Source organism: Anoplopoma fimbria, chromosome 11, assembly GCF_027596085.1.
Source record: "Anoplopoma fimbria isolate UVic2021 breed Golden Eagle Sablefish chromosome 11, Afim_UVic_2022, whole genome shotgun sequence".
NCBI classification, from domain to species: Eukaryota; Metazoa; Chordata; class Actinopteri; order Perciformes; family Anoplopomatidae; genus Anoplopoma; species Anoplopoma fimbria.
In genome coordinates, this window is record NC_072459.1 from 2,742,101 (window position 1) to 2,767,871 (window position 25,771).

Genomic DNA, 25,771 nt, shown 5'->3' on the forward strand with positions numbered 1-25,771 from the left:
AATGTCGTCCATCTGAAATATAAGAATAACTATTTTCTTGCTATTAGATTCAGTTGAAAATGAGACATGTGGTAAGAGGAAAAAAATACAAAACACATTACAAAACCCTTTAAAGTGTTTTTTATTGAGTCATCAGTCAGGATGCCTTGGAGCTTCCCCAGAGGCAGATGGTGACCGGCTGAAGTCGCCGTGTCACATTAGAGCCACAGAGCTCAGCATGACTCATCAAAACAGACCGCTGCTGGTCATCACAGCAGACCCGGACCTCAAGAGACCCGGACCCCCAAAAAACACGCATTGGTAGGTGGGACTGTCAAATACAACATTATTAGACAGCAGTTATTAATAGTTCAACAGAGCTCTGGAGATGAACGGACACACACACACACACACACCTCCTCTCAAACAGTGTAGAAAAATAACATCTGAGCCGCCATTTACTTTCTTTCTTGTAGCGATAAAACTGGGGCTTCACTGAAGCAACTGTACTGTGCAAGGTACACAAGGTCACTTGAAAACTCATACGGTGGCCAACTATATTATTTAAGAACATTAAAAATTAGGTTTTAAAAATCTAAATAAGACACAGACAGGGGGGCTCACTATCCTCTGAAAAGGCATTCATTGCACGTCTCTGGAAGCTACTGTCCCGTAGTAAACAATTCATCTTCTCACAAGTGAAGGCAGCTTAGATTCTCCTGATCACAGTGAAATAAAAACACAAACGTACAGAGAACTGTAAAACATCTTGATTGGTGGACTTGAGTTGAATTGAAATGCACCATGGGAAATGAAATGAGATCAACCGGCCTGCGAGGCAAACGGGGCACACGCAGTGTTGAGTTAACGTGGATGTGAAGATTGATACGACTTTCACGTTTGTACGGTTAATAGCATTGATTAACAATGATTGGAAACAGTTAGCCTGACTCTGAGCAAAATAAACCAAACTAACAGACGCCTTATGTATGTCCCCGTTTAATCCGTACGAAGAAAGAAGTATTAAAACAACAAATCTATCGGTTGTGGGTCGGAGCATTCTTTCTTGGACGTATTTAGTCCAAGCCGAGAAATTGTCAACATCATCTGGAAAACAGCAGTTTGATGTTTTTACACATTTAAAAAAACAACAGAGCTTTAGATACTTTAGCTGCTGGTTTAGTTGCCTTTGGAAACCAGGCTAGCTGTTTCCAGTCTTTATGCTAAGCTACGTTACCCAGCTGCTGGCTCGTATTTACAAAACATAAGAGGAGTATCAATCTTCTCATTTGACTCTGGACAAGAAAGCAAACAAAACTATTGCTTTAAAGTTTTATCTTGTGCTTTTAAAACAAAAGAATTCTGGAACCAAAAAGCTCAAAAGTTCATTTCAGAGGATTTCACCTGGACAGCTGCCAAAACAATCTCAACTTAAGATTTTCAGACTATTCACGGCCTTCATCAGCAGGTGGAGTTTGTTGTCATATAACTATATCTGGATGTTTTGAGTTGAGATTGTTTTATCGTGTATTTCAAGGGAATTGCTCTTTTGTAACCGGCTATCTGCTGCCTTGATGTTGCAGCTGTCCAGGAGATTCCTCTGAAAACGGAGTGTCTTTTTGTTTCTTGCTACAATGGACATCAAAGAGGACTTAACACTTTACTGCCAGTTCAGAGAACTAACAGATGACACAAATATACATAAAAATAAACATGTTCTATGATATGTCACAGTAAACAGAACTAAAATTGAAATACTCTCTCTCTATACTCTTTTTCCTAAAACAGGTACCAGGTATTTAGTGATGTGTCTGTGCAGGTTTAGAGTGTAAAATAAAAAGGGATGTGACCTCATCTATGACTCTCAAACTGCTCCTCACTCTGTAACCAAGTGACCTCTGTTTAACACCATAGTCTTACAGTAAAGTGCACTTCATCCGTCTGCTCCTTATGCGTTCATAACAACAACAATGCTTTAAAATAAGCACAACAATATGATGCAGAGGTTCCACTCTCCTGTAGTCGAGTTTTGACGACTGCCTCCCGATTCTTTCGCAGCGGAAAACGGAGTTCAAACATGCACAGAGGTTGTTGTCTTTTTCCCCAAACTCTGACCCTGACTGGCAACCCGTGTGCCAGGAAAAATAAAAACAATACACCATTGTTACCATTCAGCAAACAATGACAAGTCTATGTGCAAATTCCCAGCAGTCACATCCTCCTCCTTTTAAGTCCGTATCACCACCTCACTGAGAATGTCTCGACTCCTCAGTGCAGGAAGATCTGGTTGTTTATGTGCCCTTGAGCTCTGAGACGAGATCCGGTTCACACAGGTTCTCTTGGAGCCCTCCAGTGCAGGTCCAGCTCTCCCTCATACTTCCTGTGCATGTGTTGACGTCTACAGCCTCTCCTCTCTTGGGGGCTACCTGATCCGCCCGTCACTTTTGACCGGGCCCAGTTCAGACTTGGGGTCCGGGGACAGGGAGCTCCAGGAGGTCTTGGAGCAAGGTCCCACCGCTGGACAAGAGGAAGACTCTGTGGCGCACAGACCTCCTGTAACCCAGAAGGTCCCTATGCTGCTGTCCACCCACGCTTCGAGGGGCGGACCCACCAGCTGGGCTTTACGCTGGGCCTCCTGCATGGCCGACTCCTGGGGGGGCAGCTTCAGCACGGGGCCCAGCTGCTGGTAGCTCTGCTCCAGGTACAGGTTTCCTGGAGGACCTGCATGGAGCCAGATGTCCCCTTCTGGAGACAAAGAGAGATTGAAGGGGGAAATGAGTTATTTAAAAGATCTAAAGACACTTTCCAGCTAAACTTCAAACCTTCTATTAGTCCAGTGATGTTCTATACTGTATCTCATCATCAACAAACCCATAAAAAAATAAAAGCCTGTAGTTTATTTCTCTTTGCTATAAAGCTCTATTGTCCCAAAGCTATTTAAAACACACGAGTAAGCCACCCTCACATAAGTCACATGTTCAGGCAGTGTAGCTTATTTTGGATCAATCCCATAAACACACACTGCTCTGCAGCCAGAATACTTGAAAATGATCCACAACAACCACACAGCCATGAGTCGGCCTTTACTCTGATTGAATAACAGTCACTATCCAGCTGTTTTATAAATTTAAGCTATATATCTGTGAACCATTTCTCAAGCTGGATGTCTTCAGTAGGAGTACATGGGCCACAGACAAAGTAAACATGTCGAGTTGTAGTACTTTATATTTCATGGGAATTGTTGACAATGAGAAAGATATAGAATATCGCCAGCTTTTTCCTTTAGACTCACATAATGACAATCAGACGCTCTGTATCCAGGTCTCACCTTTGCGTAGTGGCTCCTTATCTTTGAAGGTTAAGGGCATGACAAGGAAGCGGACTTCCGCCACGCGCTCCCACTGCTTTAACACCCGTACCGTCCAGGTGCCGGGCCGTAGGGGGCGCTGCAGCGGGGGTTTGTACTGGGTGTACTCTGCATCCACGTCCACGGTAATGTCATAGGATGCTGCCACCACCAGAGCTGGGTCGATCCATACGATAGTGGCCGTGAGGTTGGGACCACGTGCCCACTTCTGGACCGCCAGTGGTTCATTCAGAGGGCCGATCACGCCGCCAAAGTTACGAAAGATCCTTTCTTTAGGATCCCAGTCTGTGCCGATCTGCCAGGGAGAAGACAAGGAATCACTGTCTGTAGAGTCCTGAAGGAGCAATGGGTTATGTGACACAATACAGCAATACAGCAATACAACGCCCTCTACGTCTTTGACTTTCATATTTTTATTGGAGGACAAGGAGAGAGGATATGTTAGAACTTTCTGCTCTGCTGTCCTCCCAAAATGAACATATGTTTTTAAATCTAATTAAACTTCAAAGTTCAGTTTTGGTCAGATAAAGCCCTGATAAAACCAAGCTAATTTTTTCATATCAGGAAGGAAAATCTTCCTGTGAAGCAGTTTTCTTAAGGTACCTTGATATTAAAGGTTTGGACAAAGATAAAGAAGAATCCTCATCTTCTTTAGACAAGAAGTGCACTTACCTCCAGGTTCTTGAGCCTTTCAAACTCCTTAAGGTTTTTCTCGAGGACAAACGTGGCTTGGGGCATCGCCCACATCTCCAGTGTCTCCTTGACCTTTGAACCCACAGCCTGGACTTCCTGCTGCACCAGATATCCTTGGAAACGGTCGTCATAAAAGTACACTTGTACCGATAGAGGGTAGCCTACTGGTTCTAACCTGCATTTAGTGGAGAAAAGAAAATCTATAAATATATATTCAGTAAAGAAACCTCATGTACCTCAGTCATTTACACAACAGTGTCTACGGACCTGCAGGCCTCCACGTTGCTCTTTGGAGTCGCCAGATTCTTTAGGCTGAGACGAAAGAACGCAGAGTGAGCGGTCAGAGCCGCGTCACTGAGCGAGCCCACGCCATCCAGCTGCTCAAACAGGCTCTCCCAGTACGCCTTAATGGCAACAGTTCCCGGAGCGTACTGGCCGTACAGGTGAGTGTCCAGGATGTCTATGGCCTCCTGGTTCACGGTCGACTCAAACTTGCGCGCAAAGAATGTCGGACGGGTCAATTGCTGTGGTAGAAACAAAGAATAAACAAAAGGAAAACCTTGATGAACCAAACGGGTGCTGATAAAACCAACAGATTGGAAAAGGAAGAAAATGGAAGAAAAGAAATGGATGAGTTGTGGTTCTGCAGCCGGCCCACTCACCTGGATCCGGATCAGGTCTTGCGGTTTGAAATCGTTGGGAGAGCAGCCACACCAGTCCACAATGTGCTTGTACTGACATTTACAGCCCAGCTTACGGTTCCAGTTGGTGACACGCAGGTTGTTGTCCACCAGGGTGTCACACATGTGACTGTTCCCGAGCACCGTGTGGAAGAAGGACTAGGAAGAAGCAGGAGAAAATACAATATTTATTCTGGGCCGTGTTGTGTGAGAGCGAAGATGCTGTAAACCGTCAAAGACAAGAATAAACAGTTTCTATCCACTGGCTCTAAATCGCAAAAGGTCACGCCTATATAGCCTCAAACAACAGGGAACAAACCACCGCAGCTCCTCTGAGACTTTAAACCACACAGTCAGATAAACTCAAGTGAACCCTTCTCCCGTCTGGCTCCTCCGCCGCACGCTGCGCCCGAAAGCTTAAAGTATTACATTATCTCCGCTGCCGGGCTCTTCTGACTTGGCAGGGGAGGACGAGCCGGAGACAGACTTGTACATCAAACTGTCTGTCTCAACTAGGGGAGATAAACAGACACCTCAGGCTCACTCACCTCGGCGGGGAGCAGAGCGTAGGTATAGAACTGCTTCAGCCCCGACACCAGCTCGTCCTGGGAGTTCATCACGTATTCCACGAAGCGGCGGGTGAGCGCAAACCAATCGGAGCCTCCCGAGACCTCCAGACCTTCTGGGATGCTGCGCTCGCCGAGGCGCCACATGTGGTTGTCACACTCGTGGAAGAGACGGTCGAGGCCCTGCTTCTTAATGAACCTTCAACGCAGACAGAGCACGGTTTAAACACAAAGACGTGATGCTATTCACAGAATCCACCAATGCAGTGATCAAACATCTCTGACTGAAGAATCAAATCACCACGTCGCTCTTTTGCCTCTTGTGTGATTTCAGCATCATGGAGATTGAAATGATTTCTTAATTGCTCTCATTGGCTGCTGCTGACTCACTGGAAATATCTCCACAGGCGCGCCATGCAGTGTTTACCACTTAGTTACAACCAATTTCTGTCCAAAAATCTAAACTATGCTTTGATTTGTTGGTGTGTGGCGTCACATTGAATCAAACTGCTGGCACACTCACCGGGCATTTTCTCTCCCGTGGGACTTGAGGAAGTTTTTGTCCCTTTGCTGCGACAGGAACGCCACCAGTTCATCATTGGTCCTGCAGGACGGTGTTAAGGTGAGAAATGAAAAGGAAGAAGGGTTCGGTCAAGAAAGAAAAACAGATTTCTAGAAGGTTCTTTGGAAAATAAATAGCTGGCTGGAGATCGGTGAAATTAGGATTCATATTGACATAGGATTGTCTGTGTGCATCCAACCAATCAAGGCAGCCTCAGATATCCAGCAAAAACTGATCAGCGAGAAAGAAGACTATTTACTGCAAGCTCTGTGATTCAGTGAAGAAAACAATCCATGTCATGCTGCTGTCAGACTACTCTTCTTATCTGGAAAATGCTTTGGCTTCACAGGAATCAAATCTCCATGCTCTATTGAAAGATTAAACCAGCAGTGAACAAGAAAATCACCAAATAATCAACACATACTTGATGTTGTCACGGCTCTGATGCACAACAACAGAGTTTGCATTGGAAAAACTGTATTAAACACGTGAATGGAGTTTGGTTGCACCTTCAACCAATGCTTTACAATACAGTTACTCTGCTGACCTGGTGGGGAAATCTGTGGCGCTGAGATTGATGAAGAAGTCCCACTTCCAGTCCAGCATGGAGAGCAGGTCCTGCATGCTGCGTAGGTAGGCCTTCAGGAGGCTGGCACCGCCCCAGATGGTGACCATCCGCCAGGGCGTGGCCCGTATGTTTGGGTACTGCTGGGCTATCTGCAGGACCTCCCGATGCAAGTACCCGGACCGCTGGAGAGTTTCAAAGCAAAAGTTCAAACTGTTAAAATGGTGAAATCTGAGTTTCTGCATCACAAAAGGTGAATGTTGTTCCCACAGATCTGCAGCCGCCACTGTGCCAAGAAAAGCACACAAAGCTGGCTCTCGTTGAAAGAGAATTTGATCCGAGCAGAACAACAGCCACATGGTGCTTTGCATTGTGGGTCACCGTGATGATATTTTTGCCTTTTTCCTCTTTCCTTTTCAAAGAGGCAATAGGTGATAGCAACACAGAACTAAGATGAACTGAGCTTAAAGGATAGTACTCTGTAAAACCTCCAGCAGGGATTAATCTAGAGGGAATGAAGGGAGAGATGGGGGAGTCAGAGAGCCAAGCAGCTGCCAGGCTTCATTCAGAGTCATTAGAAGTGGGGAGAGATATCGCTACGAGTCTGAAGATAGCAGGAAGCCACAAATCTGTAGGTTCAAAGGACCTTTTGTTAAATTCCCCTTTAATTAGATTAATTACCAACTCATTAACAAGCAGCCTGTTTCCAAATGAACACGGCTAATAAAAGGTCCTGGAGCGACAAATGGGCAGTTAAACAGAAAAGACACTTTGTTCAGGGACATGAAGTCCACTGAAGCACAAACGCTGTGCCACTGACTCTGTCCTGTGTTAAATAATCAGCGGAGATTTGTCTTAAATTTAGCAAAGACTTCTTCAGACATGAATGCATGAATCTGTGGTTGTTGTGGTTGTGTTCACGGAGGAGACGGCAGCAACAGACTGAGTCCAGTACAGCCTGACCTGTTTTACAGGCTCATCTGTCAAACAGGCTTTTGCCTCGGTGATAAATAAAAGGTCTGCGATGGCGTCCTCCACTGAGCCTCTCCTCCGTCCTTTGGCAGCAGAACACAGAATCTCTCCAGGACTCGACAACCTTTCCGGCTACACAGGTGCACCGACAACAGGCACCCGTTTCTCTGCCGTCTGCACCGAACACACCTGAGGTCTCCGCCTCAGTATCAGCAGCCGGACGTACATTTGTCTTCCTGTCTTCGAGCTGCACATGATAGAAGGCTTTTTCCTCCACTAAATCCAGCCACCAAGAATAACTACACTTTACTCTATCCAGGCTAATCCCCTTCACCACACTGTGAGACCCGCGGGATATATTTAACCTTCATAACGCAAGAAGACCTCACCGGTAAAAACATGTGTGAGCTCAGTGAAGCCAGAACCAATCAGAGAGCCAAATACGCTCTTCAATGTTCAGCAGAACCATAAATAAACAATAAGCTCGAATCACCTGCAGAACCTTTTTTCCAGGTTCAGAGTAGAAGAATTAATTATGTTTTATGTGGATATTTCTAACATGCAGGATTGCTCTGTCTGTGTCTCAGACTGTTTGGTAGTAAAGGCTCTGTGATCTCCTTTAGGGCTTACCTTGTCCACGTGGATGTAGTAGTAGTGGTCACGGTGATATATGGCTTTGATGAGGCGCTTGAGCTGCCGTACAGCTCGGCCGTGGACCATCAGAACGAAAGCCACTCTGACCGGGTTCTCCACTTTGGACAGGCTGTTGTCCAGCTCGCCAAAGGCCTGGACCTGATTTGATAAACCTGTTCAAAGAGGACGGACACGTAAAGGACTGAGTCAGTAGGGTCCAGAGAGATTCAGAGCACAGTAACTTGTAGGCTGGGTGGTTGAGAAAGACACTGTTCGATGGATAAAATATCATTTTAGCAGATTACATAACAAGTCCATGTGTGAAATGTATAGGATTGCCTTTTCCTCTTCTTATTTTTCATTTTCCCTCCAACAAATCTTCCCACACACGTGAACGCCACCAACTGTGTTCACAGGAATGCACAAACACATTAGAGGTGTGGGTTGGTGTTTTGCCCCTGTGCAACCCAACACCACACTATGTACAGTAGAATGCCAACAGCTAGAGACAAGTATAGAACGTTATGTGAGAGATATGTGTGATTTGATGGGCTGTGACGTTTAACCATTACTCGGTGTGCAAGCGATGGCCGACGTACACGACATTAATGTCAAATTCTTTCTTGTCAAGTATGTAAACCACAAGATCTCCAAATAAAGATACTATTTGTAAATATTATTTCATAAATGACGATAGTTGTCATGAAGGATTTATATAAAGAGGCGGTGTGATAATGTTCAATTCTTTAGAGACGACAAGAGGATTGAGGAAACAAACCCCACCACAAATGTCACGGGAGATTCAAGAGGATTTGGGAATGAGAAATGTTTTCATTGAATATCTGTCAGTGTTCAGAAATCTCCGTCAGTAGATGTTCTGCACCTTCAGCGGCATCACCCTATCAGTGCACATGTTCTCACCGTGCTGCGGGCAGAACTGAGGGAGTGCGTCCGGCATGAGCTTCCCGGCCTGATGCTGACACACGATGTTGGCGATCTCCTGCCTGCACTGCTGGGAGCCGGCGCGGTGGAGGGCAGACAAGGCGTCCTTTCCTACGATATCACATTTAGGCACAAAGTCACTGCTGGGGTTCTGGTGCGCCCCGTCCACGCTGCCCGGCTCCCCCTGCACGACGGCGACCAGTAACTTGGCCGCGCCGTCGGCTCCGCCTCGGGTCTCGTTGAAGTTGCGGCTGCTGGACGGGTCATGGAGGATCACGCCGTCCAACCCCGCTCCCGCCATCCCTCGCTCCTGAGGAGACTTCAGCCGGACGCTTGGCTTCTCTCCTTTGCGGCTGGTCCCTCTCCTCAGCGCACTGGCTGCTGTGCCGCCCGTCCTCTCCGACCTGCCGCTCCATCGGCCCCTGTTCCTCCCTGACAAAGAGTTTTGTTTCTCCCAAAGTGAGGCGTCTCTCTTGAGGTCCTGGCTGTTGTGGTCAGGCAGCTTCGACCGCCGTGTTTTTCTCTGAGTAGAGAAAGAGAAGGGCGGGGGGGATGGAATAAAACGCATATTAAATCAAGAGTTATTGCGAAGAACATCTTGGACAAGCACTACAGGGAGGAGATGTTGATTCACCATCCAGGAATTACATGAGGTAAACTAAGACCACCACTAAGACAACAGCTGAACGGGGCCCAGAGGGAAGGATGTGTTTACTCGCTTTGTCTGTTTTTTTCATTCTCTGATCTGAGTTATTTTTAGCTGAGCCGCTGCCTTTTTGTGAAGCTAATCTGCAAAAAGCAGTTCTAGATAGCCACGCACACACTTAAAGACACACCAACACACACACTTAAAGACACACCAACACAGACACACCAACACACACACTTAAAGACACATAATTAATCCAGTGATTCACTGTAGAGACCTCAACAAACCTCTGTCTGCACACTCTGACAAAAACATGCAGGAAGAATGCAAACAAATGTTTGTCGAGTGATGCAAACCGAGCATGAAAACCTCAGACAGTAAGGGAATCCTCACCAGAAAGCTACTGTGTGTGTCTGCCAGTGTGTGTGTGTGTGTGTGTGTGTGTGTGTGTGTGTGTGTGTGTGTGTGTGTGCGCTTGGGGGGAGCATTTATTTGTACTGCATGTTTGTGCAAAAAAAAATAAAAAATGCACTTTTCTCAGAGGGGTGAAAACAGTGAATATAGCACTATGCCAGAGGAATCTTATAAAACACATTATTCTGCAAAAACAATGAACTGCATAACTCTCATTCTAACACTTTATTCAAACGGATATAAGAAGTCAGATTCATTGTCACTGAAGAAGACAGATGTTGCATACATGCTCAAGATTTGACCCAGCTTTGTATCATTATTTTATAATTGTTCTTATAATTAATACATCTTCATGACTGCATGATTTTTGTATGAGATTTGAATTTTAAAAATCATCCTCTGAGAGTTTATAAACTCCCTAAAATGTCAGTGAGGTACTGCAATGATGTAAGGACCCAGTCAGACACACCCATCATCCATCTGGGTGTCTTCCTGCAGTTCTCAATATCCAAAAAGTACAATATAACTTGAATTCAAGCGTAAAGAGAGAATCAGTCTCACTGGAGCACAAATCACACCTTCAAAAACAGAAGACCAGCTTTTGAAAAAAGGAACAGGACTTTAGCCATTTTGAAATATTCTATGCAAACAGCATCACAGCGTTGGCACACCAGATTACTGGATCGCACAAAAGGCCCTTCAAAACATTCGCTTGGAGAAGAGGAAGCAGAACAGTGAGTGGGCAGAGAGCTTTCTGCCTCTGTCAGACGATATGGCAGAACGCGGGGATCGCTCGCTCGCTTCACGCCGCTGGCACGCCGAGCCGAATGAACAGGAAAGGGATCGGCGCTGTGTGGTGGGACGAGGAGCCAGGTAACACAGTGCCAGTGGACCAGCTGCCAAACGACACAGCAAAGTCTGCTTCTGATGGCCAACTCCACCCTCAGACCCACTACAGTGAGAGGCATTGTGAAGCCCGGGGACATACCAGTCATTGCAGAGCCGGCCTCTTTCAGGGAGTTTACATGAACTTCAGTAACCTGGTTATTGTCAGCTTTCAGCAGAGACCTGTTTGTTCCAAACCTCACCTAAACAAGGAGGTTTGGTGCTCTGAAGGCTCCCGGTTCACACGGCTAGATTCATTCTAAATGTTCCTGTTAATGATGATAAAAACTTTTGTTCTCAACATCAAAAGCCCCGAAAACTATTTCACATTTTCTCCAACAAGGGTGTTATATTTTCTTTCAGAGGTGGCTCATCGCTGGTATATTAATGAAACCACCACCGTGAACATATATGCATTCTGCCAGCTGACACCGAGAGATATTTTCGGCAGCAGGAGTAAATGTTCTCGCACAGCGGGGGCTAATGTTTCAATTTTCCTTATCACTCGTTTTCACAGCTTTTTAATTAATGCCGTCATGTCAAAAAAATGTATTGATTCAAAGGAAAGCCATGCAGCCTCTTAAGTTTCCAATTAAAGTGGAGTGAACCCCTATCAGCGTCACCATCTGCTGAAGCGGGAAGCAGCAGCGAGCAGAGGATGACACAAGGATGACAGTCTTCTTCTTCTTCTTCTGTTCTCTCACTCCTTTCCCCTTCTGTACAGGACGTATAAACGCGTGTGGCTGTGTTCATACATGCACAGCAAGCCACTGATTAGAGCCGATGCGAGTTAGCGCAGAGACCACAGAGCACGGAGGAATCCAGCCTCTCTCGCTCATGGTCCCTGTTTTGATGAGCCGCCCTGACTGAACATGCACCGTTCGGCTGCAAAGTGAACTTTAATATGCATTCTTAAGCCTGAAATCTGATTCTGCATTTCAAGTCAAAACACACAAAGACGGCGCGGGCTGACATTTGCCTAGATGTCTGCCAACATAGTTTCATGTCAGGCTGACATGTGCACCGAGCAGCAGTGTCACGTTACTGAAGCCGGAGATCACGAAGAATGAATGAGACCTGTTCTCAACTTTGAATTGTTCATTTAAAAATAAACACATTTAGAAAACAGTTTGTCAGTTTGACCCGAGAAAATACTTTTATAGCTGTGTACGTCTGCCTCCTTTACAGTCCTATATGACCTCCAGTTAACCACAGACCCCTACAGACATGTCTCTGAACCTCTGCTGAAGCATGTTAAAGCCTAAATGCACCTGATGAGGGAGCAGAAAGCCCAGAGGCTCAAAATGAAAACAGGTGATTGACGTCAAAAGGAACATTTTGACTTCAATATGACGAATAGCATGTCTCACTTCCTGTTTTGTCATAATGTCACTTTTTAAGTGAGTCAGACACTTACTGGGAATTAATTTTGTCTTTACTGTTTAGCTCACAGAATCAGGATCTCTTTCCTCTTTTGAAGCGTTACATCTGCTGCCCTCCAAACACTGATCTGCACTCTACCCACTCTCATTATATCACGATAAAGAATCAGCTCCATTCCCAACTCAAGTCCCAGCTTGCATTCCTGCAACACTCAAAAAAAATAAAAAAGACTCCTGTCCGTGCACAGAGTCCTCCACGGGTCACATCTGTTAACAAACTCCCTTCACCTCATTTAGAGGGAGACCAGGAGCAGGGACGCCTCGGGGCCGAGTGCTCCAGGTGTGCGAGGCAGAATCAGAGATAATCTTCCCATGGTGGACTCGTGGAGCAACTCTCTGCTCAACGTCCACCTCTATCCCCCGGGCTGTGCTCCCTCTCTGGGTGTTTTGGTCTGACTCAAAGGCTCAGTGGAGGTCACAGAGACGGAGCAGCCCTGCACACAGAAAGGCCTCTGCTGGACACAAACACAGACAGTAAAACAGATGTTTCTGTATATTTGGGCTGTTTAATGGCACGTTTCAGCTCCCAGCCATGATTTGAAAAAATACATATATATATATATATATATATATACACACACATTTTAGTACATAATTTTATTGTACTAAAAAATATATATATATATAAATAAAAAAAATAAAAAAATAAATGAAAATAGACAATTCACATTTTTAGTACAATAAAAAAAATAATAATAATATATATATACATTTTAGTACAATAAATAATAAATGAAAACAGAAATCAGAACAGAGTCACATGTTCCTAAAAAGTTGCATCACATGTGCAATAATAGCTACAATAGTTTTTCTGTCTGTACATATAATAATTCAGTTATTGTGGATTGTTTTTACTGTTTTTTATTGCTTATTTATAACACTTTTTTCATTTTATTTCATGTTTTTCTTGTACTAAGTCTCTAGTTTTGCACTATATCATCTCATCACATGTTCTAAACACAACAGTGACTTTAAATGAAATGCTGCTGCTTCTTAAACAAGTTAAATAGTATTATGAATCTGTGTAATATAATGAAAAAAAAAAAATGAAAACAGAAAATTAACATTTTTAGCACAATAAAAAAAAAAAAAAAAAAAAATAATATATATATATATATACATTTTAGTACAATAAAAAATAAATGAAAACAGAAAATTAACATTTTTAATACAATAAAAAAATATATATATAAATATATATATCTGTCTGTACATATAATATTTCAGTTATTGTTTTTACTGTTTTTTATTATTTATAACACTTTTTTCATGTTTTTCTTGTACTAAGTCTCTAGTTTTGCACTAAACTCACATGTTAAACACAACAGTGACTTTAAATGAAATGCTGCTGCTTCTTAAACAAGTTAAATAGTATTATGAATCTGTGTAATATCACAGTAATACACGTGTATTAGTGTGTGTGTGTGTGTGTGTGTGTGTGTGTGTGTGTGTGTGTGTGTGTGTGTGTGTGTGTGTGTGTGTGTGGGACACACACACACAGCCACAGCAAAGCTTCAGAGCGGCGCTGCTAGCATCGGCTAGGCGCTAACAGCATCATAACACACGTGGGAGCTAGGCTAGGCGCTAAGCTAGCTGTTAGCTCCCCGATGAAAGCCGTCAGAAAACCCGCCGTGACACCCGCTATTCGGGGGGGGATTCGGGGCTCACCTCTGCCTCTCCTTCCTCCAGACTCCTCAGACTCCAGACCACCAGCCCCTGGACCAGGAGGATGGCCAGCGCGGCGGCGATCGCCAGCTTGTAGCGGCGGAGCAGCTTCTGGACGCGCTCGCTGGCCGCCATCTTTACGACTGACTGGGGGAGCGCGGGCACGAAGCATTCGGAGATGCGCGGGCACGCGTGGGCGCTCGCCATCATCAGGTTAACGGAAAGTTTTTTTAGTACAATAAAAAAAAAAAACATATATAATAATATATATATATATATATATATATATATATATATATATATATATATATATATATATATATACATTTTAGTACAATACAAAATGAATGAAAAGAGAAAATTAACATTTTTAATACAATAAAATAAATATATATACATAAATATATATAAATATAAATAAATAAATAAATGAAAATTCACATTTTTTGTACAATAAAAATGAAAATATATATATATATACATTTTAGTACAATAAAAATAATGAAAACAGAACATTAACATTTTTAATACAATAAAAATGAAAACAGAAAATTAACATTTTTAGTACAATAAAAAATAATATATATATATATATATTTTTTTTTTTTATATATATATTTTATATAATATATATACATTTATATATATATATAAATAAATATATGAAAACAGAAAATAACATTTTTTTTAATAAAAAATAAATGAAAACAGAAAATTAACATTTTTAGTACAATAAAAAATATATATAAATAAAAAACATTATATAAAAAAACAGAAAATTTAAATTTTTAGTACAATAAAAAAATATATATGAATATAAAAAAAGATATATATACAGTACCAGTCAAAAGTTTGGACACACCTTCTCATTCAATGATTTTTCTTTATTTAAATTTTCTTATATATAAAATTGTAGATTAAATAATGAAAACATCCAAACTATGAACAGAACACATATGGAATTATTTAGTAAACAAACAAATGCTTATATTTTAGATGCTTCAAAGTAGTTGAATGAGAATATGTGTCCAAACTTTTGACTGGTATATATATATATATATATATAAATAAAAAAAAAAAAAATGAAAAAAATAAATGATTCAAATTTTTTTCCAAGTACAATAAAAAATATATATATAAATAAATAAATTTATATAAAAAAACAAAATTTAAATTTTTAGTACAATAAAAAATAATATATATATATATATAAATAAATAAATATTATATATATATAAATAAATAAATTCAGAAAATAAAACATGTTTTGTACAATAGAAAATAAATGAAAACATTTTTTTGAAAATTTTAGTACAATAAAAAATGAATGAAAACAGAAAATTTAAATTTTTAGTCAATAAAAACAATAAAAATATATATATATATAAATAAAAAATATAAATATAAAAAAACAGAAAATTAACAAAATTAAATGAAAACAGAAAAAATTTTTAGTCCAATAAAAAAATATATAAATAAATATGTATATAAAAAAACAGAAAATTCAAATTTTTAGTACAATAAAAAAATATAATAAAAAAAAAAATATATATACATATGTTAAGTTTCTTTTTGCAGCAGAACTTCAGGGTTGTTTTTCATAACATAAAGTTAAATGAAGACTTAAAAAAAGATCTCATAGGTTTATGAAATACATCATGTGACCATACTTCTGACTTTTGTTCTCCCTGCTGCCTAAAATATGTTCAGAACACACTTAATAAATCCATGCCACCATGTCAAATGATTGTATCTGCATTCAAAGCACAGACTGCATATAGTTAGATGAGGCGGGCCTATATCAGATAAATCAATCCCCCTAATAAATCCAGCCTGATCACCATAAATAGACCAATATATATAAACTATTTCTCATCCTTATTACTCTGAAACTCTCTCGCCACTTCCAAAACTGCACGTAAAACACTAAAAAATCTGTGCAATACAAATACACTGTGCAATACTATAACTTTAAATATTCTGTCTGTATTTATAAGATTTTTCTTTAGTTATTGTGGATTTTTTATTTTTCTTACTTACTTATTTAAAATACTTGTTTGTTTTTTCTACTATGTACCTTGTTTGCACTAAATCTGCTGCTGTAAATTCCCCGCTGTGGGACTAATAAAGGATTATCTTATCTTATCTTATCTTATCCATTTAAATCTGCTTTCAACCTGTAATGTTAGTTATGTATGTTTTTTATTTGCTGTTGTTTTGTTTATGACTGTTATAATGTCATCTCTCTGCCTTGTTTACATTGTTATTGCGTTTATTGTTTCTGTTTTTACCATGCAAAGTGCCTTTGAATACCTTTTAAAGTGCTATGCAAATAAAATGTATTATTATTATTATTACTAAAGTTATTGGTTTATAATGTTGATCTGTATCCCTTTTATTTTATTCAGTATTTTTTTAGTTTTGTCCATTTCTGTTTTTAGTATCAGTGCGTCCAGACAGGCATTTGTTTTGATTATTATAAAATATACAAGTTTATTGTTTAAAGTTGGGGAAAAAAAGAAGTTTCCATCCATCCATGAATACTAATGCTACATTTTTGGCTCTTTGTCTGTATAGAAATCATCTCCGGACGGGACCCCCGCAGTCTCCAGGGTAACGGGACTCCAGCTCAGGCATCCTGTGTGTTAATCTACTGGTCTGGATGCCATTAAGCAGACGACAGAGGAAGCAGTTTGTTTCTGTATATTTGGGCTGTTTAATGGCACGTTTCAGCTCCCAGCCATGAACAGCTCATGATCAATGAATCATAACAGAGTCACATGTTCCTAAAAAGTTGCATCACATGTGCAATAATAGCTATAATAGTTTTTCTGTCTGTACATATAATAATTCAGTTATTGTGGATTGTTTTTACTGTTTTTTATTGCTTATTTATAATACTTTTTTCATTTTATTTCATGTTTTTCTTGTACTATGTCTCTTGTTTTGCACTATATCATATCATCACATGTTCTAAACACAACAGTGGCTTTAAATGAAATGCTGCTGCGTCTTAAACAAGTTAAATAGTATTATTATATTCCTTTATTGATCCCCATGAAAAGTGTTCTGTACAACACACAGACAATAAATACACATACTATACAACAAAATAAAGATAGAACAGGAATAAAAATACTATGTACTATGAATCTGTGTAATATCATAGTAATACACGTGTATCCAGCTCAGGCATCCTGTGTGTTAATCTACTGGTCTGGATGCCATTAAGCAGACGGCAGAGCAGAGGAAGCAGAAAATTAACATTTTTTGTACAATAAAAAATAAATGAAAACAGAAAATTAACATTTTTAATACAATAAAAAATGAAAACAGAAAATTAACATTTTTAGTACAATAAAAAAAATAAAAAATAAATATATATATATACATTTTAGTACAATAAAAAATAAATGAAAACAGAAAATTAACATTTTTAATACAATAAAAAATGAAAACAGAAAATTAACATTTTTAGTACAATAAAAAAAATATAAAAATATATAAATATAAATAAATAAATGAAAACAGAAAATTAACATTTTTGTACAATATATATAAATATAAATAAATAAATGAAAACAGACAATTCACATTTTTTGTACAATAAAAAAAAAAATATATATATATATATATAATATAAATATCAAAAATAAATAAATAAATGAAAACAGAAAAAAATTAACATTTTTAATAAATAAAAAATGAAAACAGAAAATTAACATTTTTAGTACAATAAAAAAAAAATATATATAAATATATATAAATATAAATAAATAAATGAAAACAGACAATTCACATTTTTTGTACAATAAAAAAAAAATATATAATATATATATATTATATATAAATAAATATAAAAAAAATAAATAAATGAAAACAGAAAATTAACATTTTTAATACAATAAAAAATGAAAACAGAAAATTAACATTTTTAGTACAATAAAAAAAAAAAAAATATATATATATATAAATAAAAAATAAATAAATAAATGAAAACAGAAAATTAACATTTTTTGTACAATAAAAAAAAAACAGAAAAATTTTTATACAATAAAAAAAATATATAAATATATATAAATATAAATAAATAAATGAAAACAGACAATTCACATTTTTTGTACAATAAAAAAAAATATATATATATAATATATATATATATATATATATATAAATAAATCAAAAATAAATAAATAAATGAAAACAGAAAATTAACATTTTTAGTACAATAAAAAAAAAATATATAAATATATATAAATATAAATAAATAAATGAAAACAGACAATTCACATTTTTTGTACAATAAAAAAAAATATATAATATATATAAATAAATAAATAAATCAAAAATAAAAAATAAATGAAAACAGACAATTAACATTTTTTGTACAATGAAAAAAAAAATTTTTATAAAAAAAAATATATATAAATATAAATAAATAAATGAAAACAGACAATTCACATTTTTTGTACAATAAAAAAAAAATAATAAAAAATATAAATAATATATACAAATAAATAAATAAATCAAAAATAAATAAATAAATGAAAACAGAAAATTAACATTTTTAGTACAATAAAAATAAATAAATAAAGTACTGTTTGTAATCAGCTTGTAACACATGGTATATTGCCTTTGTAATAAATCTGTTACCAGATCTCATCCATAAACCAAACCTCGAGCCAGAGCGACGTCACGGTTTTGGAGAGCGCGTCAGTGCGTCTTTACGCACGGTGGAGTGACCCGGTGGAGAGACTGAGAGAGAGAGAGACTCTGCAGAGAGAGAGAGAGAGACTGATCCACTCTGCAGAGAGAGAGAGAGAGAGAGAGAGAGAGAGAGAGAGAGACTGTCACACCGAGCAGACGATGAGGAGGAGACAGAGCTGAGATAAGATGAGAGCCTTTGTGTTGAGCCTGATGACTTCAGGAGGATTTCTCAATGGGACATTAATGGTTTACACAGAAGAAATGTCCACAACTGCAAGTCCAACCATCCCCTCCTCACAGCTGACATCGGACCAGCTCACAGTGGTCGCTGCATCCTGTAAGTTAAGCTTTAAAAACATTATGAAGAAAGAAAAAGTTTGTTAGAGAAACATCTGTCTCTGGAGAGTGATTTTAAATGTCTGCTGTAAATGTATTTGCACTAAATGTAGCCATATTGCAGCATTGTGATAAGGGTTGTACTGGGTACTTTCCCTTTATAGATAACAGCTAATTTGATTGTCACACATTTCACTCAAAGCTCTAAACCATAATTCATTACAGAGTTAGTCTATTATGTCCCAGCTGTCATTGTTTTTGATAGACAGCTAGAGCAAAGGAGATCAATTATACCTTTAAGTTTTCAAATTGCAGAGACAGACTGTCAGTAAAAACTAAATTTAACCAACTTCACAGATTGTAACTGCTATAAAAGACAAAACTGTTCTTTTATAAGTTGTTTTAGAGCCAGAAAACAGACAAAATGTCCGTCTGTTTGACGGTGATTAAGAAACATTTCCTTCTCTCCTGCTTTTCAAACAGTTTCTTCTCTGGTGTTCTTTGTGATAATCGTGGCGCTGCTGTCCATTATTTACCGAAAGGATCTTCAGTGCTGCAAACTCCGCTCCTATCAGGGGCCACATGCAGATATGGTAAGAAGAAACAAATCAGACAAAAGAGAGAGAAAGTGCTTTTTGTGCAGAGTTTCTTTTTTTTAAAGTGGCTCAAATGTTCAGTTCTGATCCAGCACAGTTGTTGAGGTCACACTGAGAGAGAGAGAGAGAGAGAGAGAGAGAGGACTCTAAGACACCATGTGCACTCTTTACAGGGTGTCAGATTCAATTTGCATGGCTGTGGGAAAAGGACTACAATAAACCTGATATGATCATTGTCAGGCGCCGGATTTGCAGCGGCTGAATTAGCTGCCCCCTCCAGAAATATCTGCCACAGCAACTCTAATGCAATTGGACAGAATTAGCACTTACTCCGCTTATTGATGCTACTTCAGCACCAGTTTAATTAAATCACTGCAAATCAGATTCTGTCGCTAACATCGGCAAACAAAAACCTCATCTTTAAGGTTTTTTAAGGGTCATTTTATGTCATTATGAATCTATTTTTCACACCTCAAACATCACAAATGTCTCTATCTTTAAAAAGATAACTGAATAAAGCTGCAGGCGATGGTTCAGGGTGAGGTGAAATGTGAAATGTAAACACAGGTAACTTTTCATTGGGTGTTTATTCTCTCTGCTTCCTCTTCCTGACTTATTTCTCACCTCCGTGAGTCCCAGGGGTGAAGTCTGAGTGTTATCTTTGGGTTGCAGAGACGCAACTCAAACCTCCCCCTTTAACAGACAGGAAGCTCTGTTCACTGTGTTTTTAACGGAGGAGTCCTGTTGTCCCCTTTAAGGAACTAACAGAGTGTTTCACTGGTACATAGTGGCCTTAGTTACAGCCGTATCTGTGCACGACGTCGCTGATAAGACAACATTAACTTACGTTAAGTTCAGTTCTGTAAAACACAAGTGATGGACTGTAAACAGAGTGCAGAGTGCCGGAGTCTGCACCCATATTTTGGTTTGTTTCAGAGTTGATTTTCATTTGTTAGCACCTAAGAGTCAATATGTTCCTGAAACAGAAAAGGCTTTGTGTGGTTTTTATTAAAAAGGAGACAGAAAGTGAAGGTTAGTCATTCCACGAGTTAAACACGCACACACAAACACTTTCATTGTGCTCCTGCGGGACATTTCATGTCTTCAACTTCATCGTCGCATACCTTTCCCTGCTTCAGTTTGCACCATGAATAGCAGGGCCGACCCCTCTGTGGGTGTTGGGGACACAAGGGGGACAATGGGTCTCCTTTAGGTTGCGGCGGTGAAAAAAGGCACACTGCCGCTGGGTTCCTCCCCCGACTTCAACACTGATTTTACACGGTTGTGCTTTTTCACACTGGCTGAATCAATGGCAGGAGACAAAAGGACTAGTCTCTTCTTTTTCTCTTTCTTGAGGACTTTTTCTTTTTTGCTTCTTAAAAAGTACAAAACAGTGAGGGGAAAGTGACCTTTGACATCACCTTTTCTGTGTCGTCTCTCTCTCTCTCTGAAACGATGTGAGGGGTTATGGCAAAGGTCGTTAGTTTGCGTCACTCTAAGTGTCAGTGATGTCATTGTTTGAATTAACTTGCCTGGGAAAATGATAAATCTGATGTTTTAATACTACTTTTTACACTTTTGTTGCTTCTTAGCCAGAGGAAATCTCCTCCGTGATAATAGCTAACATCTCTTATCCCCGCGCTGAATTCAAATCCGAGTCAGGCGACAAATTGACTTTGTTGTAATGTCGGCCCGAATGACATACGAGGCCATAATGTTCACCGGAGTGTGCTCGTTAAGAGGTACCTGCTGCAGTTACAAGGGGAAGAGAGAGACGCCGAAAAGACCACACGGTGAGGTTTGTTGCCGAGGGAGCCCGATGCCACAGTGGGACATCACATTGTTCTCCACACAAAGGAGACTCATTTAGACTCCAGGCAATTACAGAGTTTTCCTGGCTGTTGTTTTTTTTTTTTTCAAGATTGCACCTCATACAGTGAGACGCTGACAGGTCTCGTTTTAGAGTGGGTGGGGACTAGGAGGAGGCACGGAAATTAGAGGGTGGTCTTCTTATTGATTAGATAATTTATGGTGTTGCTAAACCAGGCAGCGTCTACAGTGGTTAAACAAGGCATGAACATTGGGCAATTGGGCTGAAACGAGTGGACTTTTGACTAATTGCAGCAGTAGAACCCATAGTGGAAGTATAAACTGATAAATGCTCTGCTTTCTGAGACACACTTGTTCCAGTTATGACTGCTTGTTTAACAGGATGCTCCTCCTCAGTACTACAGCAGCAGACAGACGCTGGTGGGATCTGCCTGTCTGGAGCCGAATCAGATCCTGGACGACAACAACACTCAGGTGAGAGAGCCAGACACCCCGTACACATGTCACTGAGGGCGCACCCACCCCTGAGGGGGACGTTTCAATGGCTGCAGCTTCAAAGTGGCGCATACACGCTTCTGTTCCCCCGTCCCTCATAAATGTCCCTCATAAGTGTCCCTCATAAGTGTCCCTCATAAGTGTCCCTCATAAGTGTCCCTCTTGTGTCTCAGCAGGCCGGTCAGCTGTTCTTCGTCGGCGTGCCCTCCAGCTACAGCCTCCCCACACTGGAGGCCCCCCTGCCGAGGCTCCCCTCCTATGAGAGCGTCCGAAAGAAGGACCGCCAGAGGCAGATCCACATGATGATAGCGGACCGCTTCGGCCTCAATGGACCCATTGTGACTGAGGTCAGCTAATTTAGGGATTTGGACGGTGTCACAGCACTCGATACAGTCTCAAACGCTCTGACAATGAAGTATGTTCAGGTGCTGTTGTTCATCCTGGGAACAGAGACGACATTGTACTTCTATCACAGTTTGAAGAGAGCTAAATCTCACATGAACTCATCTTATTATGGAGGCCCCTCACGTGAAGCTTCACACTGAACGGAGATAATAAGACGCAGGCCCTTTTCCATTATGATCATGCTGTTATACAATATTGTAACAAGAGCTTGTTCAAAGATCAGGCTGCATTCAGAGTGCAGGAAACGGGACGCGCGATCAGCTCATCTCGTGCTCGCCGCCGTATTCTGATGGCGGCCGCGTTTCAAGGTTTCACCGTGTTGATCTTTCTCTGAGCTTTAGACTCGCACAACGCTTCAGCAAACAAGGTAATGAGTAAGAGGCACATCAAACACGATTAAAGCCTGCATCCTGAGAGCAAACAGAGCACGGGAATGCAGCTTTGTGCGCCTGTCTTCTGCTGCTTTTTCTTCTTATTTGACCTTCGTCCTTAATTAAACAATCCTTAGCATGGCTGCCCATCTCACACACACACACACACACACACACACACACACACACACACACACACACACACACACACACACACACACACACACACACACACACACACACACACACACAGTACTTTCCAGTCAACCCATCAGCAGTCACGGAGAAGTCTCCCTCCCCCTAACTAAAGTTTAACTGATGGCCCCTTAATATTTCCTGCTGTCTGTTCTGCAGACCGAGGCAGGATGGTAGTAAAACTGTGTGTGTGTGTGTGTGTGTGTGTGTGTGTGTGTGTGTGTGTGTGTGTATATATCACACAGAGGGCAGAGTTGTAGGGTTGCTCCTGTCGCCTGAGGGTCCCCAAGCAATTAAAAGATAAGAAGACCCAGTCGGGAAAAGGGAATCAGTCAGATGTGATCACAGAGATAATACAGTGGAGAAAAAAAAACATGTTCCAGGCGACTGACGTGGAGATTAATTGGTGGAGTAAATACAAACATGATCCACTTATTTCCAGGGACGGATATCAGACCTCAGGATGTTTCCTAACACTTTCATCCCCAGAAAAAACATTTTCCGTCTCCCCTGAATAACTTTGAAGTTATCATCATAAGTGATACTGTTTCTGACTTATGTAGATTCTGGTTAGTTTATTTTCTTTGTCTGTAAATTACGGTAATAGTCTCTAATGGACAAATAGAAAAGACAGTGTCCTCTAGCACAGTCACTCCCAAAGACTTTGTCAGGACCCACAGGAGGGTCACAGGAGGTTTTTTTTAGGGTTTTCCATTTTTATTTAATATATATATATCTGAAGTACACGTATTGAGGCTTTAAAGTTTTTTCTTTGCTGTGCTTTATAAATCTTCAACGTGTCCTATAATGTCAACAAATTTAAATAACTCCATTCAATCCAAAGCTTTGTGTTGAATATATACATAAGTGGCCTCTTTCTTAGGTAAACTTGTACAATCTAATGCCATTCAATGACAACAAGCTCTGCTATAACGTCTCTCTTTATGCAGATGATGATGTTCTGTGTTTGGTGCATTGTCGTAGTTAAAGGTGGTGTTGTATTGGACCACATTACATTGAGAGGTGTTTTTCCTCCCTATATTCACAGACATGAGGGGTCCAGAATATATACTTTGTTCAGTACACCACCACCTCTAATGACCTAAATGCATTACAGTGTTCAAGGTTCAAAGATCATCTATTGTCATTCTGCAACACAGGGCTGCACAGAGAAATTCAGTTGTCCATTGATGCTTCACAAGACAAAACAGTAGTTCATTCTTTTGAATTTGCTGCAACAAAACAACTCTCTGGGCAGATAACATGGCCGACATCTTAACATTAAAAATTCAGCATTAAGAAAAAAACGGTCCATCAACTTTGACTGTTTGAGCTATTTCTGCTCTCCTGTTCAGGTGTAACTTATAAAGTGGTGTACCTTCAAACTCTGTTTCTAAAATCCGTCTTGTTTCTACTTGTTTCCTGCAGCCTCCTCCTACATATGAAGAGAGCATCCGCTACTCGATGGATCTGCCGTACAACTTCCTCTCATCCAGTCTGGACGTCTCCGCTCCTCAGAGCATCTACACCAGCACAGTATCTCCACCTCCACCTGTCAACTCTGACACCAACAGCAACGTTCTACCTGTGTGACTGATCACTGAGCAAGCTTCTCAATGATGAATGTGAAAGACATGTGGATCACGACTGGATCCTTCACACGAGCTGATTCAGATACCTCAAGACTTTAAGAGAAGAGTTTATGATGAGAGACTGATGATGAAGGAGCAACCAAAGAGGAGCTTCGGCACATTTGAATGTTAAAAACACTCTGAGACAGTTACTGATCTCGACCACGCTGATGAAGTTCAACAGAGGATCTCTGGATATTAATATTTACTGAGGTGGCTGGTACCACCTTGAAGAAGAAAGTCATGGACTACATCTTACCAAAAAGGGGAACCACTATTTACCTTGTTGATTATACTGTGAGTGAACACCTGTCTTCTCTTTTATTGTGCTGTTCCTGAGCCAGAGGCCTCATTGTCAGGTTTGTAATGTCATCAGACACCTGTTTGTTTCCGTACCTGTCGAGGTCGAGCCAAACCGCCACGCAGCACGAGCTTCAGCCTACGAGAAGTAAAAAAAGGTGCTAAGAAGAGTGCCTTCATGAAGTTATAATAAGACATGTTGTTTTTTTTACCACCTTTACCTTTTTTTTACCATGCTTATTTTTTTTATTTTAAGGCAGATGGGACTCTTGATGATTTCTCTTATATTTATATCTATAGAAACATTGTTCTGTTCTCCAAAAGGCCTCAAGGAGCAGAGTGAACAGGAGCGATTCTGGAATTTCGTTCCGACTTCTTCAATCCCGAAACCAACACTTTGGCTTTGGTCGTCATTGGATACCGAGTGCTGATCTGATGGAAGTGACTGGGATCGATCATTCATGTGTGAGGCAACATCAGGTTTAAGTTAAACATTGCTTTACTAACTTTGTGAAACAAAATGAAACAAACAAATACTTGGATATAAATGTGCTGAATTGTTATTTATTAAAATAATGCTATCCACTACAAGATTGTCCCATTGTTGCCGGAACCAAGCTTTTTGATTCAGTATCGTACTGATATCATTATAAGTATGTCTCTAGAGTTTTGTTTATCACATAATGTTATTTTTTGCATCCTTCCATGCACACGCGCTCCAAATGCTTGTCCTGCACATTGTCATGTACTGTATTTATTGAAGAAAAAACAGTGACTCCTCGTTATTATTTCTGAAAACAAATGTAATAAATTCCTTTTTTGTGTTGATGCCGGACTAGTCTAATTATACAGCAATAGCACATTATGAATATTTAATAAGAATATAAAGAC

At 40.0% G+C, this 25,771-nt stretch overlaps 2 protein-coding genes across 2 annotated transcripts; one reads left to right on the top strand and one right to left on the bottom strand.

The window, feature by feature from the left end:
• Window positions 1–112: 112 nt before the first annotated feature.
• xylt2 (xylosyltransferase II) lies at window positions 113–14,188 on the bottom strand. Its single transcript, XM_054607919.1, has 11 exons — window positions 14,018–14,188; window positions 8,939–9,482; window positions 8,015–8,190; window positions 6,395–6,597; window positions 5,809–5,889; window positions 5,268–5,484; window positions 4,702–4,878; window positions 4,307–4,563; window positions 4,019–4,214; window positions 3,308–3,641; window positions 113–2,724 (listed from the first exon to the last, which is right to left on the bottom strand). The coding sequence occupies exons 1-11, from the start codon at window positions 14,147–14,149 to the stop codon at window positions 2,402–2,404; spliced, it is 2,640 nt and encodes an 879-aa protein (XP_054463894.1). The 5' UTR covers window positions 14,150–14,188; the 3' UTR covers window positions 113–2,401.
• Window positions 14,189–18,908: 4,720 nt separating this feature from the next.
• Window positions 18,909–25,654, top strand: si:ch73-364h19.1 (uncharacterized). Its single transcript, XM_054608178.1, has 5 exons — window positions 18,909–19,058; window positions 19,541–19,650; window positions 21,865–21,957; window positions 22,155–22,325; window positions 24,378–25,654. Exons 1-5 carry the CDS (start codon window positions 18,932–18,934, stop codon window positions 24,540–24,542), a joined length of 666 nt encoding a protein of 221 aa, XP_054464153.1. The 5' UTR covers window positions 18,909–18,931; the 3' UTR covers window positions 24,543–25,654.
• Window positions 25,655–25,771: the final 117 nt, after the last annotated feature.

Excerpts from the sequence above, each read along its gene's own strand:
- xylt2 (XM_054607919.1), bottom strand. The coding sequence starts at position 14,149 with ATGGCGGCCAGCGAGCGCGTCCAGAAGCTGCTCCGCCGCTACAAGCTG. Across the intron at positions 6,598-8,014 it reads ACTACATCCACGTGGACAAG|CGGTCCGGGTACTTGCATCG; the intron begins GTAAGCCCTAAA and ends GAAACTCTCCAG. Across the intron at positions 4,215-4,306 it reads AGCAACGTGGAGGCCTGCAG|GTTAGAACCAGTAGGCTACC; the intron begins GTCCGTAGACAC and ends CACTAAATGCAG.
- si:ch73-364h19.1 (XM_054608178.1), top strand. The coding sequence starts at position 18,932 with ATGACTTCAGGAGGATTTCTCAATGGGACATTAATGGTTTACACAGAA. Across the intron at positions 19,059-19,540 it reads CACAGTGGTCGCTGCATCCT|TTTCTTCTCTGGTGTTCTTT; the intron begins GTAAGTTAAGCT and ends CTTTTCAAACAG. Across the intron at positions 22,326-24,377 it reads ATGGACCCATTGTGACTGAG|CCTCCTCCTACATATGAAGA; the intron begins GTCAGCTAATTT and ends TGTTTCCTGCAG.